Raw genomic sequence first — 17,657 nt, 5'->3', positions numbered from 1 at the left:
TCAGTGGACTATGATCTGTACGTTTAGAAGATGATGTAAATGCTAATCAAGATCCAGTAGAAACAGAGGATCTGAGTCAACATTATTCCTCAGCCAGTGGTTCTGTACTCTGAATACACACTCATCATGAATAGAAAATATATAGCCATATTCATAACATGCAGTTTAAAGGAAAAGATTAGGGTTTTTGCCATCAAAACTAAAAACCACTTTTAAAATATGCCATCGAACTATTTCATTGAAGTATTGGGTAGTTGAGCAAACATTGAGCAGTGAGGGAAAGGCCTTGGTTTCTCCTCTTGGCTCATCCAAAAACTATGTGCAGCACTGGATAAGACTCCACATCATCCAAAAGTGCTCCCACCCTCCAAACACATCCTTTATTACATTTTAAAAAATTAAGTGAGAAAACAGAAGTTTTCACATTGTACCAGAACTGTGACTAATGCTACTACTTTCTTTAGCTACCAAGATACTGCCACAGCCCCCTCAGCAGGGGGTGCAGGCTCAGTGCTCATTTCCAGCAGTGGAGATAGATGTGCGCTGATCCCTCCATAACTTTCTCCTCTCTCTTTGTTTGTGCTGACAGCCCAGCATGGGTCTGCGTGACCCCAAAGGGCTCTCTCGCCCACAGAGACCAGGATTTCAGCCTCCTTAACACCAGGCTTTCAGCTACTCAGTAAGCTTTTGTCAGTTTAGGTCACAAATAAGTGAGAAATGTTCCTTTTAATTCTGGAAAGGAAGATACATAAGTCTTCCCTCTATTTTTGTTTCCAACGCAGCACCCTGGAAATAATGACTGAGGTCAAAACCCACATTTCTCTGGAGCTGAGCATCCCGAAACACAGTGCAGAAAAGGCACACCATTTTTGCAGAGGTGGCCTGATTTTGTTGTGCTGTGGAGCAAAGAACCCTGGCCTTCAAGTCAAGAGGACCCAGAGACAGTCAGTTACAGCTGTGCCCCTTACCGGGGGGCCCCAACTTGGGAAAGTCCCACATCTTCTTGGAACATCAGAGTCCTCGCCTGAAAGCACCCCTCCCTCCTAGGATTGTCATGGGAACTGAATGGGATGAGGTCTGAGAACATGCTTTGCGACCCTCAGAGAGCGATGCCCACAGGGAAAGATCATTTCTGCTCTGGGACTAAATTCTAGCGCTAACATCAAGCCGAGGACAGCAAGATTGGAAAGTCATTGGAAAGAGTTCATTATGATCTGGGTCATCCGGAACAGTGTTTCACTGGCAAAAACTTCCTCCCCAAGGAAGAGCCCTCGTCACATAGGCTCCGTGGAGGTGCCATGGGGATGCCATGGGCAGGCAGGGAGAGCTTCCCAGCCCCAGGAGCTGCTCCCAGGGCAGGGGGGCAACCACCTCTTGGCCGCAACAGGACTCACCAGGTAGCGCTCCTCCTGCCGCATGCTGGGCGTGCGGATCATGTGATTCTGCTCCCCTCTCCAGTCTCCAAATCGACGGAAGAAGTAGTTAGACAGAAACCGGTTGACGGGGTCTCTGATGATGTTGATGTAGACAGGCTGGTCTCCTCCAAACCTAACAAGCACACGAACACAGAGGCGGGTACAAACCCGTCACTTCTGGAGGGAAAGGAACCACTGAGACAGACACCGTCTCCCTCTAGGTCAGTGGTTCTCAACCTGTGGGTCTCGACCCCTTTGGCAGTCGAACGACCCTTTCACAGGGGTCGCCTAAGACCATCCTGCATATCAGATGTTTATATTACGATTCATAACAGTAGCAACATTACAGTTATGAAGTAGCAACGAAAATAATGTTATGGTTGGGTCACAACATGAGGAACTGTATTTAAAGGGCCAGAAGGTTGAGAACCACTGCTCTAGGTTAACATGCTATCATCAGACCCGTGTGCTAAGGTACCAGTGAACAATGCAATCAGCAAGCAGTTTCCCGACAGGCACTTTATCATCGTGCAGAAAGAGCCTGTCTGGGGACCTGTGAAGAGGCTGCTGGGACTGTTCATAAAAATGACCTCATTTGTCAACTCTCTTACTAGGTTGTAGGTCTGAGAAGCAGACCAGGCTGTACTGGAGTTTGCATTCCCAAGGTCAGGCACAGACCCACAGGCACCTGGCTAGGCCTCAGTGAGTGTTTGAACTGACTGCTACGTTCTGATCATCTTGCAGGTCAACAGGACATACCCTACATTCTAATTTCGATGGCCTCAGGCGAGGTGCTCTGCCGAATGTGGATCAGGGAGTCAACATTTCTTAAACGTTCACCATTTACCTTGTGAATACTTTATTTGTCCGACTCACTGCAGCCTCACAACATCTCAATACAGTAGGAACCATAATTATCCCTGCCTTCATTTGGGGAAACTGAGGCAGGGAGCGGGTGAGTCACTGGGCCAGGATATGAACCTGGGTGGTCTGGCTCCAGACTCTGTATTCCAAACCATGGACAGAGGATCCTGGAATTGGTACATGTAAATGGGAGGAATCTCAGGTACACAACAAAAATCAGCATCGTTATCCTCAAGTGACGGCAAAGGATTGCAGATAAAAATACAGCAAATATATAGGCGTTCCTTTTAAATTCCTCCCACAAAGGAATTGAATTAGACAAATGATTTGACTGCTGGCCCAAGAGCTAGGCCTTCCCAAGACAAAATGACGAGGTTGGCTGAATTTTTCGTAAGGTCCCTCTCCTTTCTCTTTGAACGGCCTGCAAGCCATGACATGAGCAGCCTAAACAGAACACTCCAGGCTCTGGACAGAGTTCTTGCCCTGGGGACCTCCTGAGGGACCCACAGGCTTCTCTTGCCTTGTGACCCTGTGACCTTCTGATGAGGATGCCTAGACATTCCATCAGGGGTCAGAAAGAGCTCCAAGAAAACAAACTGGTATAACCTGCTCCCACCTCTACCCAGTTGGCAGACTCTTCGCCTTTCAAAACCAGCCCAGAATCCCAGTCACATTCTTCAGCAATTAACTGTGTCCCAGCGTCCATCCCTCTGTCTTCTGCCTCCAAGCCCTGCCTCTAGCACACTGTGTGTACATCTGCCTCTCCCGTCAGACTGTGGACCTGCTGGAGCCAGGAACGATGTCACTGAGTACAGTACATGGCACATAGTAGCTGCTCAACCATGAAGAAATGAATGCCTGCATGCAGGCTTATAAGTTTGCATGTTACTACCAAAATCACAGGGCTCAGTTGTAGGAGGAAAGCTGACACACAGCACCAATCCTTTTTGCGTATTTATTCGTACAATGTTGTCCTCAGCTTCTCTGCATTTTTCAAGAGAATCTTCAGAGACAAGAATATAAACAAAGATAAAGAAATGACTCCAATGGTGAAATCTCAGGCACCGGGACATGTGAATGGTATTCAGGAACCTTGAATACAGCATATTGGAGAACTTGCTGCTCATGAGTAAGGTGAGCTGTGCCAACAGGAAATTTGTCAGTCCCCATATGTGCACAAGATAACGTTCATGCTACCTGAACAACAACTAACTAGTCCCAGAAGTCAGCTGTGCCAATCACCAGCTAACCATCATCATCCTAGATGCATCTCCCTCTTCTAAATGAAATCGTGTTCATATCTATGATAAATAGCAGCTAAAGTAATAATTCTAGGGCTTAGGAAGACAAAGCATGAACATTAGATGTGAATGCAACTAAGCCCTCGAAATTGTATCATGCTTTAAAACCTCAACTGTACTTCTATGTCATGTGAAGAATGACTAATTAGCAGACGTGTCCAGTCATGGAACTTAATCCCAGCTTCCCACTATGAGATGGTCCTTGGTCTGGCCACAGCCAACCTCTCTTGAAAGCTACAGATGTGAGGATTGACAAGGCTTTGAGCATGGGTGACTTGCTCCTGTTTGCATGTTGTAACCCAATGCAAGAATTCCAGGGGAATTGTCCAAAACAGAAGTTGTAGGCAGTTCAAGAATTTATTGTCAAGTATCAGATAATATAATAGCCTCTCTCTTGCGATTTCTGCAAGAGAGGTGTCTGATATATACCCTCCTTCCCAGAAAGTGACAGTGATAATAGTTTCAGCCTGCCAATTCTCATCCTTTTTCCAGGACACATGGCTCCCTCCCAAACTGCCGAAATCAGAAGGGGCATGTCGGTAATACAAAAGAGGCCAGGGAGAGAAAGAAATGTCTCACCCTCATTCCATTCTCTCTCAGGGTCAGTTCCGCCTCTCAGTAATTTTTAAATTCTGGTCAGAAATCCTGGTCACCCTTAGAGGGTCTCTGAGTCACTGAACCCACTGCCTGCTGCTGATTCCATTCTAGAGGAAGAATGCTGTGTACGCCCCACCCCCACTTCCCACAGCCTTCTTGTTAAATCCCCCGAGAGAAGATTCCACAGCCTCCCTGCAAAGTCCATCCTATGGGTCCACCCCACAGTCGAGGAGTCTTTGTTACACGCACCCCAGATTCCTAATCTTCCTTTTGTGGGAAATTCCCTTTGTTTGATCCAGTCCACACAAAGGATTAGCTCCTCTTCCTGGGCTTTTACAACTTTTAGACTTTTCAGCTTCAATTTTAATTCCTTTAATGTGTGTGTGTGTGTGTGTGTGTGTGTGTGTGTGTGTTTAAAATTCCTTTAGTGTTTGCTCTAATTTGGTCTTTATTGAGCTGTAAAATATTGTGGTGACCACAGCTCATGACAGGGTTGTGTGAACAGGAGAGAGTAGAATCAGGCCATAATTTTGTTTTTCACTTAACAACACACCCTCTTGTCCCTTGGTCGCCACAACAATGATTGCATATTTGAAGTTCTCTTTTTAGTTATCCTAAAATAGCAGGGATTTCCCATTTCTTTGGCATTTATTTGTATATAGGTCATATTTACCAACACTTTAATCACTTCTGTGGGTCTCCTTCTGGTCCTCTGCAAATTTATCATATTCTTTCTATTTTTCTTTTCTTGATGAGAACACAAAGATCCAAAGCAGCATATAATTCTCTAGGAAGTATAACTGCATGGTTCTCATTTTTTTCATGCATTTTCAAATATCTCACTCTGAGCATTTTCTTCCCCCTCTGCTACCTCAATCGACCACCTTTTTGGCAACATTCGTCACCTTTTTGAAGAGCTACACAAAGCACCTGGATAAGAATTTTAGGTACACTTTTACCGACACACATCTCTAGGTTCTGATGATCCCAAACAGAAACTCTGTGCCCATTAAACAATAAGTCTCCTTCCCCGCTACTCCTAGCCCCTGGTTACCACCATTCCACCCAAAGTCTATCTTCTTCGTAACTTCTGGCCTGAAAGTTGAAGTTATCCTTGTCCTGTTACCTACAATAAAAGATGAAAATACTGAGGCTGGCAGTCCACAGCTTTGATCTTTGTAATGAGGGACGAGACACTCTGAAGTGAGAGAAAAGCCCTCCTGGGAAAGCAGATGATTGGGGGCAGATGAGGAGCTGCCTGGGGTGTGGGGCCAGTAGCGGTGGTTATTGAATGGTCCTTTGCTAGAAGCTAAGGCCAGTAATGGACCACTCATGGGGTAGGAAGTCCACCCTCCATCCTCACAATCCTAATAAGTGGACACTTGGTCTTAGCTGTCCCGTATAGGGCCTCCCATCGCAAAACACAATCAGAAGAGACTCAGCCACTCTGCTCCCTGGCTAGGGAACATTTATTTAGTAGGAAGTGGAGACAAACAGGGTGAAGGGGGTGGGCAGTTGAGCCACTGGAGTTGGGGTTCTTGCTCAGAGAGGAAGGTGGCTTGATAAAACAGGACGTAAGCAGATGACCTGGAGGAAGGTCCTTCCCATGGGCAGGGAAGTGAGCTCAGGGCAAGTCCAGGTTATGCTGACCCTCAGGTAGCCGCAGGGTACACTCACTGCAGAGTGAGAAGGGAAGAGTGAGGAAGAGACGGCCATTTTAGGAAGATCAGTTCTGCTGTGTTGAAATGGGATAAACTGAGAGAAATCTCTCATTTTCAAATCAAACTTCTGGGCTCTGCTGAAGTAGGTAAAGAAAGTGGTCACTACCTTTGTCTTCGACGTTTGAGGCTCGGTGACCACTACAAAAGAGAGCTGCAGGGCACAGCATTTAAAAGGATCACTTCACTAATGAGAGTAAAAACAAAGTCAACGTTTAGAAATAAGATGTGGAAACGCGACTGCGTTATAGAATTAACTTAGCAAGATCAGATTTGTTTTGTTAAATAATGCCATCAGAGGGCAGACTTTGTTCACGTCAGTAATAAGACTTCCCTTGAAGGAAAGAGACGGAGTGTCCAAAAGGCCGCCCCTTGCACAGTGCACCCTGCCAGCTTCTCTAGTGATTGATTTCGTTTTAAATGTTTTGCTTTTGTAAGTTAGTGTTGGTATTGGAGCCATCATCTGAGACAAAAGATGAAATAGAAATGGAAGCAAAGCAGGGTGAGGGGGTCATGGTGAGAAAGGAAGAAGGACATAAGAAAGCTTCAGAGAGGTGGTAGTTTGAAATTATTTAGCACATTGATATCGCCTGTCATTCACTCGGACTATTCTGATAGTACTGAGCTCTGATACAGAACTTCACAACGTTGTCCTTGCAGGACCCAAGTTGGGGGATGAGGGGAATTGTGAATTGAAAAAAGAATTACTGCCTCCCCCCCACCCCCCCGCAAAAAGTTTAGAAAACAAACAAACAAAAAGTAGGGGCAGGAGGAAGACAAATTGAGTTGCCTGTCACATTTTTTCCAGCGTGTCGATCTAAGACAAACTTAAAGCCATGCTGTTGATGTTGGGAAGTTAAACCTTTTCAAATATTACAGTTCTTGAAGTTACTTCGATAACTGGGGACAGACACATGAAACCATAGTATGCAGATATTAAAACTCCTCCTTAACCATCATGGAAAAGAGTTGTATCTCTTAGACCAAGGTAATTTGGACTCAATTCCCCAGCTAATCCGGGTGGAAAACACTTGGCCGTGTGAGAGAGAGCACTGCCGTGGGAGACGCCCCCAATCCATACCAAAGGCCGAAGTTTCGGCGTGCCTATGTTCATCTCTCCTCTGGCAAGAAAGCTTCCCCAACGTAACCACAAAAACACTAGACTGGCCCGATACTGTTGTTTCCCATGGTTGAATTAATAAAACTGGATATGGTGAAATGGTTCCATCTAGCTCTAAAGCAAGGACAAAGGAGGGATACAGAAGGGTACCTAGATGATGAATAAATGAAATAAGTCAGCTATTGAATACCCAGAAGCTCACAGGATAACATTGCTCAGAGTGTCTAAACTTCAAGGTAACAATGACCCATTAATGGGAGGTGGGCGAAGAATTAAGGAGCAATTCATTTTGATATAATGCCATACCCTTCAGAAGTTCAGGAAATTCTGGTGCAAAAGAATGTGTGGGGGGAGAGGCCAGACTTTGATTCTTACATTCTGCTCACCAGCAAGTACCTTGTGACACGTTAAGAATGTAAGGAAGATTAGAAATAAAACATCAACAAAGAATACTGGGTTGAAATATCGATTCTTCTCTTAATAACCTCATTATCTTGAAACAAGCCAGCCACATGCCTGTCAGCCATGATCAGGGCAGGTTTATTAGGAGCGGTCAATGATCTCTACGCCTTACAATTCAAAATATAAAACGCACTTTAAAAACACACGGAAGCCCTCTTAACAAGCCCCAACTTCGTTGTTTCTCTCTAATTGTATATTTTGGGGTGCTTTTTTTTGTATGCCCACACTTTGCCCATTTATACCTGAGACATTTTCCTGAAATAAATCTATTCCCTTGAAAAAGAAAAAGGTGATTTTTAACTTCCCATGTTCTGTGAGTAGAACATCGTCTTGTAAAGAATGAAAGTTCAATTTGTCATTCTACCCGTTTCCGGAGGTCTTGCACCTAAGGCCCCGGCCCTGTGCATGTGGCTGGGAAGAGGGGTGAGGCTGCTCCTGCAGTTAGCATGAGCTTATTAAAGGAGCAGAGCTGGTCAGCTCGGTCTCTGCCTTTGCTTGCTTACAGCCTGGGCTGCCATGCACTGCAGTTTCCATTCGCTGGGTGCTCTCTGTCCCTCTGTTTGTCCTGCTTTTGCTCATGCTGGTTCCTGTGCCGCCAATGTCTGGCCCACCCCTCACATCCCAGCAGCGATGGCTCCTGCTCGCAATGCCCTCCAGTCTTGCTTTTCAGGGTGGAGGGTCCTGCCTCCCACTTCCTCTGGAGGAGACCCTGTGATTTTCTCCTCCAGTTCATCACACTTCGTTGCCACTTCTTCATTAATGGGAGAAGAGTTTACAGTTACCTGAAGGCAAGGACAATGTTTCTCATTCCCTGCAGAAGCCCCAGTCCTAGGGCGGTGTCCAGAGGACAGGGGGTCCTCAATAAACATGTGTTTAATTGAACAAAATGGAATGGAGGCGTCACCAGCAGGAGCAGGGCCCCACCCCCAAAGCATTAGATAGAGACACCAAGAGGCTACCCACAGCAGGCGCCAACCCACGGCCAGACTCCTGCTGAGATGCCTTTCAAGGCCACTTTGACTACATAGAATGTTTTTCTTTCCACAGAACCTGAAAGGCTTCCCTTCATGTGCTTAGGGCATCCCTATAAGGTGGTAGTGGCAGGAACTGCCCTACTTTACAGATAGAAAAACAGAGACCCCCCCAAGAGGTTAAACTGCTCACCCAGAATCACGGTCAGTGAGAAGGTCTAACACCCAGACCAACACTGTTTGCTGCAGATGTGGTGTCTTCTAAAGGTATTTATCTTTTGTCTTTCTTTCTGAATTAAATTAATCAAGATTAAACTCTTGAACAGGTTTTCGACATTAGGGGCCAGGATATAATACAGTCATCGCCCTGGGCCCAGCTCTGCTGCTCCAATTAAGATATTGGCTTTGGCTTGTCATTAGAGTTTTCACTGTCCTGAGCTCATTATTAAGACTTGCTGCATTGCAATTTGTTTTGGTTGTAAAGATTTGACCCTGAAGCAACAGTGAAATGAATCAGGTTGGAGGACATCCGGGGTGACGCAGAAGGAAGCTCATGAGAAGAGTAAGGGTCAGAGGGGCCGAGCTCGCCGCTGTACAAGTCATAAAAGGCAATGCCTAAAATAGCTAACAAGTCCCCATTATCTAATTATGTTGAATTATATGTTCTCGGTGGACTGGAAGTGAGAGGCAGGGCACAGACTCAAGACAATCCAGTAGCAAGCAACTTTATAAATGTGGTTGGGGACCAGCTCTCCTGGTGCATGGCCCTGGGCCACTGAGGATAATGTGCAGGTGTCCTATTCACCTATTCCCTGTCCCAGGAACCTTGGTTAGCAAGCAGGCTGGAAACCTCAGGGGAAGCTTGCTTTCAAAGAGAAGGCAGCAAACTCCTCTTTGCTGCTTAATAACTTGCTTTGCTGAATCTCATTCTCTTTACACTTAATTTGCACTGGGCCTGGGGTAAGGCAGGGAAGTCCTTTGAAGGCTAAAACCTTCTTCCACCCCCTTAGGTTGATAGGCATCCTGTGGCCAGCAGAGCTGGGAACACTCAGGGCCTTCCTGGATGCCTGGCCCTCAGGGAGCATTAGGCCAGCACAAGCCAGTAGGACAATCCAGTGCTTTCTATGGACCTGCGAGGTGCTAGTATCCCTACGGGAATAACAGTCAGTTGGTTGATGAGGGAGGCCCAGGGTCCCGGGCTGGTCAGTGGATCTGTCTCTGGACCTAGTGCTCTGCCAGGGGTACAGCTGTGAGCTCAGACATGGGCCAGCGAGAGGAGAGGAAGAATCTGAGGACTTCCCATTCACAGCAAAGCCCAGTGACAAGGGAACCCATGCAAATGAATCCCTGAGTAAGAGAATGCCCAGAACTCACAATTAACAACTTCACAAATCAAGGGTCTAAAAACTTAAATTTGAAAAATTTACATTATTATCAGAAAGTCCCTGCAGACAAAGAAAAAACAGATTCCTAAAATACCCCGTCAGCATCAAACATGCAAGGCTTAGCCTAGTCAGGTGAGTATTAAACAGGCAGGCACTTCACCACTAAGTCATTTCCAGAGCCCTGTGCGGGTTCAAGTTGCACAAAAATGTGCAATTAAATATTTCTGTTAAAATGCTTGTGTCTTGCCCTAGCTGGTTTGGCTCAGTGAATAGAGCATCAGCCTTTGGACTGAAGGGCCCCGGGTTCGATTCTGGTCAAGGGCACATGCGCAGGTTGCGGGCTCGATCCCCAGTAGGGGGCATGCAGGAGGCAGCCGATCAATAATTCTCTTTCATCATTGATGCTTCTATCTCTCTCTCTCTCTCCCCCTTCCTCTGAAATCAATAAAAATACATTTTAAAAAATAAAATAAAATACCCATGTCTTACTTCCCAAGTTATGTCTTTTAGTACAAAATCTGATTTTTTAAAATAAAAGAACTATCAGGTAAAATGGCTTCTCATTAAAAATAATTTCAACTTTTCATAAGATTTGAGATTAGTATTCTAGAAAGAAATGAAGCTTTTGTCCAAATATTTCAAATTTTTGACCCCTTCACAGCAAAAATAACAGGATTAAAAAAGGCTTTTCAAAGGCGATTACACCACCTTGGAAATGAAGGTAGATTTTAAAGTAATTGTTTGTTAGAAGGAGTCTAAGTCCTGAAAAGAAATGGAAAAGAAAACCATTAAACGGGAAAATATCTTACCTTGAGAAGTTGAGGAAATGAACATGTCGAGTAAATAAATAGGGCTGTTCGGCAGTACTTATATTTTTAATCAGTTCCATCTATTAAAAAAAGTACAAAATTAGCATATATAGGATCTAATTTTCCAAGCCATATTAAGCTAAAGGTTATCTCCCCAACTCCTTTCATCCTCCCTTACTACCTCCTGGTCTGGAGCCAAACAGCTGTGTTTTGTGCAACATTTATGAACTTGACTTACGGCTTCTTACTGAATAAAACAGTGCTGTCCAGATTTATAGTCCTGTATTTAATTTAGTTGATTGCTACCATGAAAACAATGTGACAGAATAATTAATTTTAACTGGAGAAGTCAGTGTATTGCTGTTCAAAAATGCAAATAAGAAAAATGCCTTTAATTCCTTCCATTAAAATCACACCAAGACAAGAGGTTAATCATTATGTTATATTTCTAGAAGGATATTACTGGGAGATGCAGAAATATTTGAAAATCATTTTGCAGAATTTAAAAGTGGGAGTAAAATGAGACAATGCATCATTGTTTTTTCTCTCTGAGTATAAACATTTACAGTAAAGCCAATATTTCATAGGAAACACACAAAACCCCCCAACGTCTTGGGTTCTGGTGGGTGGTCATCTGAATTATTTATTTACCATTATCGGCAAGGCAAGACGTAGTTTATATTCATATAAACTAACATTTATGGTCTTCTGGAACATGTCACGATACAGAAAACATTCAGTAAAATCTCTTAGAAATTCCAAGCATTCTTATGACTCCCTGGCTTCCTAAATTCTACTTTCCTTAGATTTCCTAATTGGCTCCATCAAAACTGACACACTGTGGAATTTTTAAGAGGCACATTGAAAATGGCTACCCTGGAAGTACATCACAAGTCCAGCATTTCATATTTTATGAATTAGTTCAAGTTGAAAACTGGAAAGAAAAACGGGCATTCACATGGTAAGCGCGGCAGCAGCAACAACAATAAAACCAGAGCTTGCAACTCCACGTGTCTCAAGCAGGAGAGAGAGCCTGGTCTTGCCTTGGTGCCTCCTGTCTAGTGTACAGTGACACACATACAACGCTCAGTAAATATCTGTTAAATAAATTAACTCCAACGAGTACATGCTTTATAGATGCTACACTCGGATGCCAACGTCTGATCCTTTTATTAGATATTCATACTCACAATGGTTGTTTGAAGATATGAAATTGAATTTTAAAGTAAATGACTTGCCGTTTCAAAACCCTGTGCTTTTGTTTGTCAGTGGCAGACACGGGTAAATAATGATCTGTCTAGGCTTGGGCATAAAAGGAAATTGAAATCTGGCTCTTTACTGTTTACCCTCTCACCCTCCCGCCCCCCTCCACATGCCCTTGGTGCTTGTTTTTGGTAATAAAACTTCTTGCTTAGTCACATTGCAGATTTTAATTTTTGATGGGTCAACCAATAGAATTATTGATTTAGAAGCACAACCAAATGTCCCCGAGGATGTCTGCTTGGAAGCATAACTCTTCACTGTGTGTATGTTTAATACAAACACCACTTAATGCCTTAATCTCTAGACAATTTTTAGTCAGGTATTTCTCTGCACACACAAAAGCAATATGAGAAATCCCTCTAGTATTAACAAGAAGACTGGAAAAACAGGTCATAAGAAAAACCATTTCTTTCATATATTCAACATTATATTATATTCTCTAAACACATGTCAACGTGTTATACTTAATGGAAGAACAGTACGTGGTTAGATTCTGAGAACTGTGTCACAATAGTCATAAAGCTGTCTAGTTCACAAGGGAAAATTGATTAGCAGTGACAATGCATAACTCTTTCTAGACATATCTTCAAACATAGCATAAAGGTATGAATGTTCATGTTTATTGCCTTAGTGCAGTGAAGTGAGAGCTCACTTCAGCTCTCATACGTTCTGTCACTGCTCAGCAAACTGTAAAGCTCCTTAGGAAGTTCCACAAGCACAGGTTTAGGGCATTACGTTCAAGGTGTCATTTGATTGTTTAAACAAATACTAAGACTCTCCCCATTTCTAGTGATAAGTGATGGTCTCCTGAACCCCTGCTGCCCATCACCTGAGTTACCCCTCTTGGTCCTCCCACTGTTGTTCCTGCCTGAGTCCTATCTGCGTGGGGGGCATCATGGGTGGCAATGCACTACCTAACATCATCACAGAAGCTACCTGTCCTTCTTTTCCTTGGCTCATTTACTGATTCCACTGCATACATTCATTCATTCCACATTTATTGGGCAATTACTAGGCCCTGGAGATGAAAACATGTAAATAAGGTCAGTGGGAAGACACTTAAAGACAAGACAGTGGAATGCATCCTAATGGTGTCCCCAAACCTACCATGACACAAACCGCATTCTTGGTCCCCATCTTTACTCCTTATAGCTTATTTCATCTCTGAAGAGTCTGTTTCTGGTCAATGGTATTTTCTATATTCTCACATTTGATCTGGGTCTTTCCTGAATTTCTATATTCAATCCCTTGCTGAGTTACATTGATTTTACCTTTGCTATCTGACTCTCAAGACAACACTCCTTTGGCCAGACAAACTAGACCCCTCCTTACTCTTTCCTTACACATGTCCGAGCTTGACCATAGGCACAAGCTTCCTCTTCTGGAATATTCTTCCTCTTCTCTTTGCATGTCCAAATCCTAAATGCTCTTTACATTAGACTAAAATGACCACCTCCATCAAGTACACTTTCTGGATCTCTCATTCAACATCCATGGGGTTTGGGCCCAACAATATGTGTTTTCACAAGCCCTCCAGGAGATTCTAAGGCCACTGAGTTTCATCTCTCTGTCAGGCAATATACTACTTGGGGCCATGGCTATAGAGATAAAATATTTTGTTCTTGTTCTCAGGAAGCTCAGATATGTGGACCAGGTGGACTAGCAGGCAGGTAGCATCACATGATAACCAAATGGGTAGAAGGCATAGAGATGAGGCACCTATCCCTACCTGAAGGTGAAGAGGTAATATTTCCCTAATGAGGTGTTTCTGAGTGGTTTGCAAGGACCCACAGGAGTTAGCAAGTGAAGAAAGGGACTCCTGGCATTGCAGACAGAGTGAACAGCAGAGGCAAAGGACAAAACATGAAATGATAGGGATATCAAAACTACCAGGACTTCCATGTGCCAGAGGTCGGGCATGGGATCAGTAAGGCAGTAGATAAGACTAGAGAGGGAGGGAGGAACCAGGTAATTGAGGGCCCTACAGATCACATGAGGCATCTTGACTCTTATCCAATGGGGTATCCACAGCTAGAAAGGATTTTCTTTTTTCTTCCAGATCTGAGGTCAAGGTGGAGAATGTGAAGAACAAAGGTAAGGTTAAGAGACAGAAAGCTTAGTTAGGAAGACCAGGTGGGCAATAATCCCAACAGGAGAGGATGAGGTCATGAACAAAGACAGCGCTTCTTACTGTGGTCCTCAGAGCAGCAGCATTGGCATCAAGTGGAAACTTATTAAAACTGCACATTCTCAGGCCCTACCCCAGACCTACTGAATTAGAAGGAACTCTGGGGTTTGGGCCCAACAATATGTGTTTTCACAAGCCCTCCAGGAGATTCTAAGGCATAAAAGTTTGAGAACCACTGACCGAGGTCAATGGAAGTGAAGATGGATGAAGAGGTTTAGGGATATTAAGGAGGAAGGATCTGCTGAGCTTCGCATACAGCTGATGGCAGAAGGGAAGGAGAGCCAGTGGTCAAAGAGCTTCCTTCTCAGAGTCCTGGCTTGGATCTGAACATGGTGCCCATTTGAGGAGATGGGAAAGGCTGCAGGAGAAACAAACCCGGCTGCAGAAGTGAGGGGGAAGGGGTTTGGTTGTAAACATCTTCGGCTAGAAATGACATTGCCTTCCTTGACTTCCCACGGCACTTTGAGGATTTCCCCAAGACATGAACTTTTTCTGTTTTTCTATAGTTGAGTTTGTGTGCTAACTTTGAACCAAGTTGTAAGCTCCCTAAGGGCTGTAGTCAGGCCTGATGTATTCCCCCCAGAAAACCAAGCCTAGGTATCAGCACAGAACATATACCCCTTAATTGTTTATGCAATAAAGATGCTCCCATTAGAAAAATATTTTTGGAGTCAAGAGATGTACAGTTCACTGAAGACAGAATTATTACTCAGGCCTTGAGTTTGGCCTTTCTTGGACAAACCTGTGCATCCATTACCCCAGTGGGGCTACAAGTTTTACTACTACAGCATCTAGGACACAACAGCAAACAAACTACCATTTCCTGGGCTGCACACTGTATCTAGAAGCTACTGTACCTCGAAGCTCTTTATACATATGCTGTCATTTTATTCTCAAATGACTCCACAAGTTAAGCATTGTTATCCGCATTTACAGAGTAAGAAACTGAGGCACAGAAAGGCTACCTAGATGGTGTCCAGTCTTGTTGCTAGAAAAAAGTGGAGCAGGATTCAAATTCAAGTCTGTCTGACACCAAAAGTCCTGTTCTTTATCACTGATGTGCAATTTACTCATTGTTCCCACTGTTACTTGATTCATACATAACCTCTTAAAATGGGAAGGAGGGATTGGTTAGCAAAATAAGTCTGGAGAATAAAGAGGATTTATAGGAATATAAATTTTCTACCTTGCATGTGATTTGCTGAAAATTAAAATGAAATTATAATAGGTGGGAAAGCATTAATAATAAAAAATAAGAGCATTAATATTATCAGAGATATATTTTTAAAAGTTCTAGGTGGGAAACACTTTATCTTATAACAAGAGTAGGAATGAATTTAAAATGCCAATAGAGAGAGAGGCCCATTTGAGGAGATGGGAAAGGCTGCAGGAGAAACAAACCCGGCTGCAGAAGTGAGGGGGAAGGGGTTTGGTTGTAAACATCTTCGGCTAGAAATGACATTGCCTTCCTTGACTTCCCACGGCACTTTGAGGATTTCCCCAAGACATGAACTTTTTCTGTTTTTCTATAGTTGAGTTTGTGTGCTAACTTTGAACCAAGTTGTAAGCTCCCTAAGGGCTGTAGTCAGGCCTGATGTATTCCCCCCAGAAAACCAAGCCTAGGTATCAGCACAGAACATATACCCCTTAATTGTTTATGCAATAAAGATGCTCCCATTAGAAAAATATTTTTGGAGTCAAGAGATGTACAGTTCACTGAAGACAGAATTATTACTCAGGCCTTGAGTTTGGCCTTTCTTGGACAAACCTGTGCATCCATTACCCCAGTGGGGCTACAAGTTTTACTACTACAGCATCTAGGACACAACAGCAAACAAACTACCATTTCCTGGGCTGCACACTGTATCTAGAAGCTACTGTACCTCGAAGCTCTTTATACATATGCTGTCATTTTATTCTCAAATGACTCCACAAGTTAAGCATTGTTATCCGCATTTACAGAGTAAGAAACTGAGGCACAGAAAGGCTACCTAGATGGTGTCCAGTCTTGTTGCTAGAAAAAAGTGGAGCAGGATTCAAATTCAAGTCTGTCTGACACCAAAAGTCCTGTTCTTTATCACTGATGTGCAATTTACTCATTGTTCCCACTGTTACTTGATTCATACATAACCTCTTAAAATGGGAAGGAGGGATTGGTTAGCAAAATAAGTCTGGAGAATAAAGAGGATTTATAGGAATATAAATTTTCTACCTTGCATGTGATTTGCTGAAAATTAAAATGAAATTATAATAGGTGGGAAAGCATTAATAATAAAAAATAAGAGCATTAATATTATCAGAGATATATTTTTAAAAGTTCTAGGTGGGAAACACTTTATCTTATAACAAGAGTAGGAATGAATTTAAAATGCCAATGAGAGAGAGAGAGAGAGAGAGATAACAGTGTAATGGGATGTGTCTAAAGGAAGTAGTGCATCTGGGAATGAGATAGAACTGAGGTTTTAACAAAAAGGTGAGGATCAAACAGAATTTATAATGCAGAGGATATGCCAGGAAGTAGTTTCTAATCTTTTGCTTTCAATCTAACTGGGAAGGTAGAGCAGAAAACCTTTACCTGCAGTTGTACAAACACAGCTAGTTAGTAGAAGACTTTGCTCCTGACTTCTTTAGGAAATAATGCCAGCCCTCATGGTAATGACCCTACCTGGGTCTGAATTCCTGTGTCCCTCGGGAACAACTAGATCTGGATGTCCTACAATTTTGCAAAACATCTTAAATGAAAGAAAAGACATGTTTTTAACACATCAAAGCCCAATAAGAAGTAGCTCAGAGGACAACTCCGTGGCCCTCTAACCTCAGAGGCCAGAAGGATGTCTGTAGGCTCAGGTTACCTTTCTCTCTACCTCCTGTATAGAGAAGCCCTTCTGGGTCAGAGGCAGGATGGTCTTCCCACCTTCAGGGCTGTGCAGTCAGTGCAAGAAGCAATGCCTACATGGAGAAGATGTCCACCAGGGGGCGAATGACATGAGCAAGGCAAAGAAGCTGGGTCTGAATAGTAGAGAAAATCAATCTCCCCACAACAATTGCAAAGAGAGGGAATTTTTTTTTTTAATTTTTTAGGTCTTGTTGCTTCTATTTTTTTCCTTGCTTTCAACCAAGTTTCCATGAACAGACTCAGCTTTTGTCTCTAGGATTTTAAGATAAGACCTTGTTTGCAGAGCTGGGTGAGCACATCCCTGTGACCTGGAAATGGACTCCCCTAATTTTTTTGGTTTGATTCCAAGGTTTAGTGGGAGCAGCTCTGATGCCTGTGGACACTGTCCCTCCTACTCTAAAGTCAGGAAACGCTGAGGGTCATTCGAAGGAGACTTTTCCAAAAGGTCTCAAGTAAGGGTAAGCTTCCTGGGAGAAGTGTGCAGGCTCCTGAGGAGATGGCACTCAATAAGACCTCGGGGGACACGTGAGGTCTTCAGAGGTTTGAGGGATTCTTATGTGAAAGAGGACTTTTTCTTGCTTCGTGGCAGATTCACTTTAATAAAAGGAAAACTTTCTAATAATTAGAACTTTTTATGCAATGCTTGCTCACCAGAATTGTGAATGGGG

General features: G+C 43.5%; 1 protein-coding gene across 1 annotated transcript in view; it reads right to left on the bottom strand.

Annotated features, from left to right (window-relative positions):
* The window catches only part of UST (uronyl-2-sulfotransferase), a 280,713-nt gene that overhangs the window by 91,172 nt on the left and 171,884 nt on the right, over positions 1–17,657 (bottom strand). The window contains exons 4-5 of the mRNA XM_005884691.2: positions 10,643–10,722; positions 1,395–1,548 (exon numbers count right to left, since the gene is read on the bottom strand). Coding sequence (XP_005884753.1) covers positions 1,395–1,548; positions 10,643–10,722 — 234 coding nt within the window. The remainder of the gene's footprint in view (positions 1–1,394; positions 1,549–10,642; positions 10,723–17,657) is intronic.

This window comes from Myotis brandtii, unplaced genomic scaffold, assembly GCF_000412655.1.
Source record: "Myotis brandtii unplaced genomic scaffold, ASM41265v1 scaffold847, whole genome shotgun sequence".
Classification (NCBI taxonomy): Eukaryota; Metazoa; Chordata; class Mammalia; order Chiroptera; family Vespertilionidae; genus Myotis; species Myotis brandtii.
The sequence above is the reverse complement of the archived record's forward strand: the minus strand, read 5'-3'. Positions and strand labels throughout refer to the sequence as shown.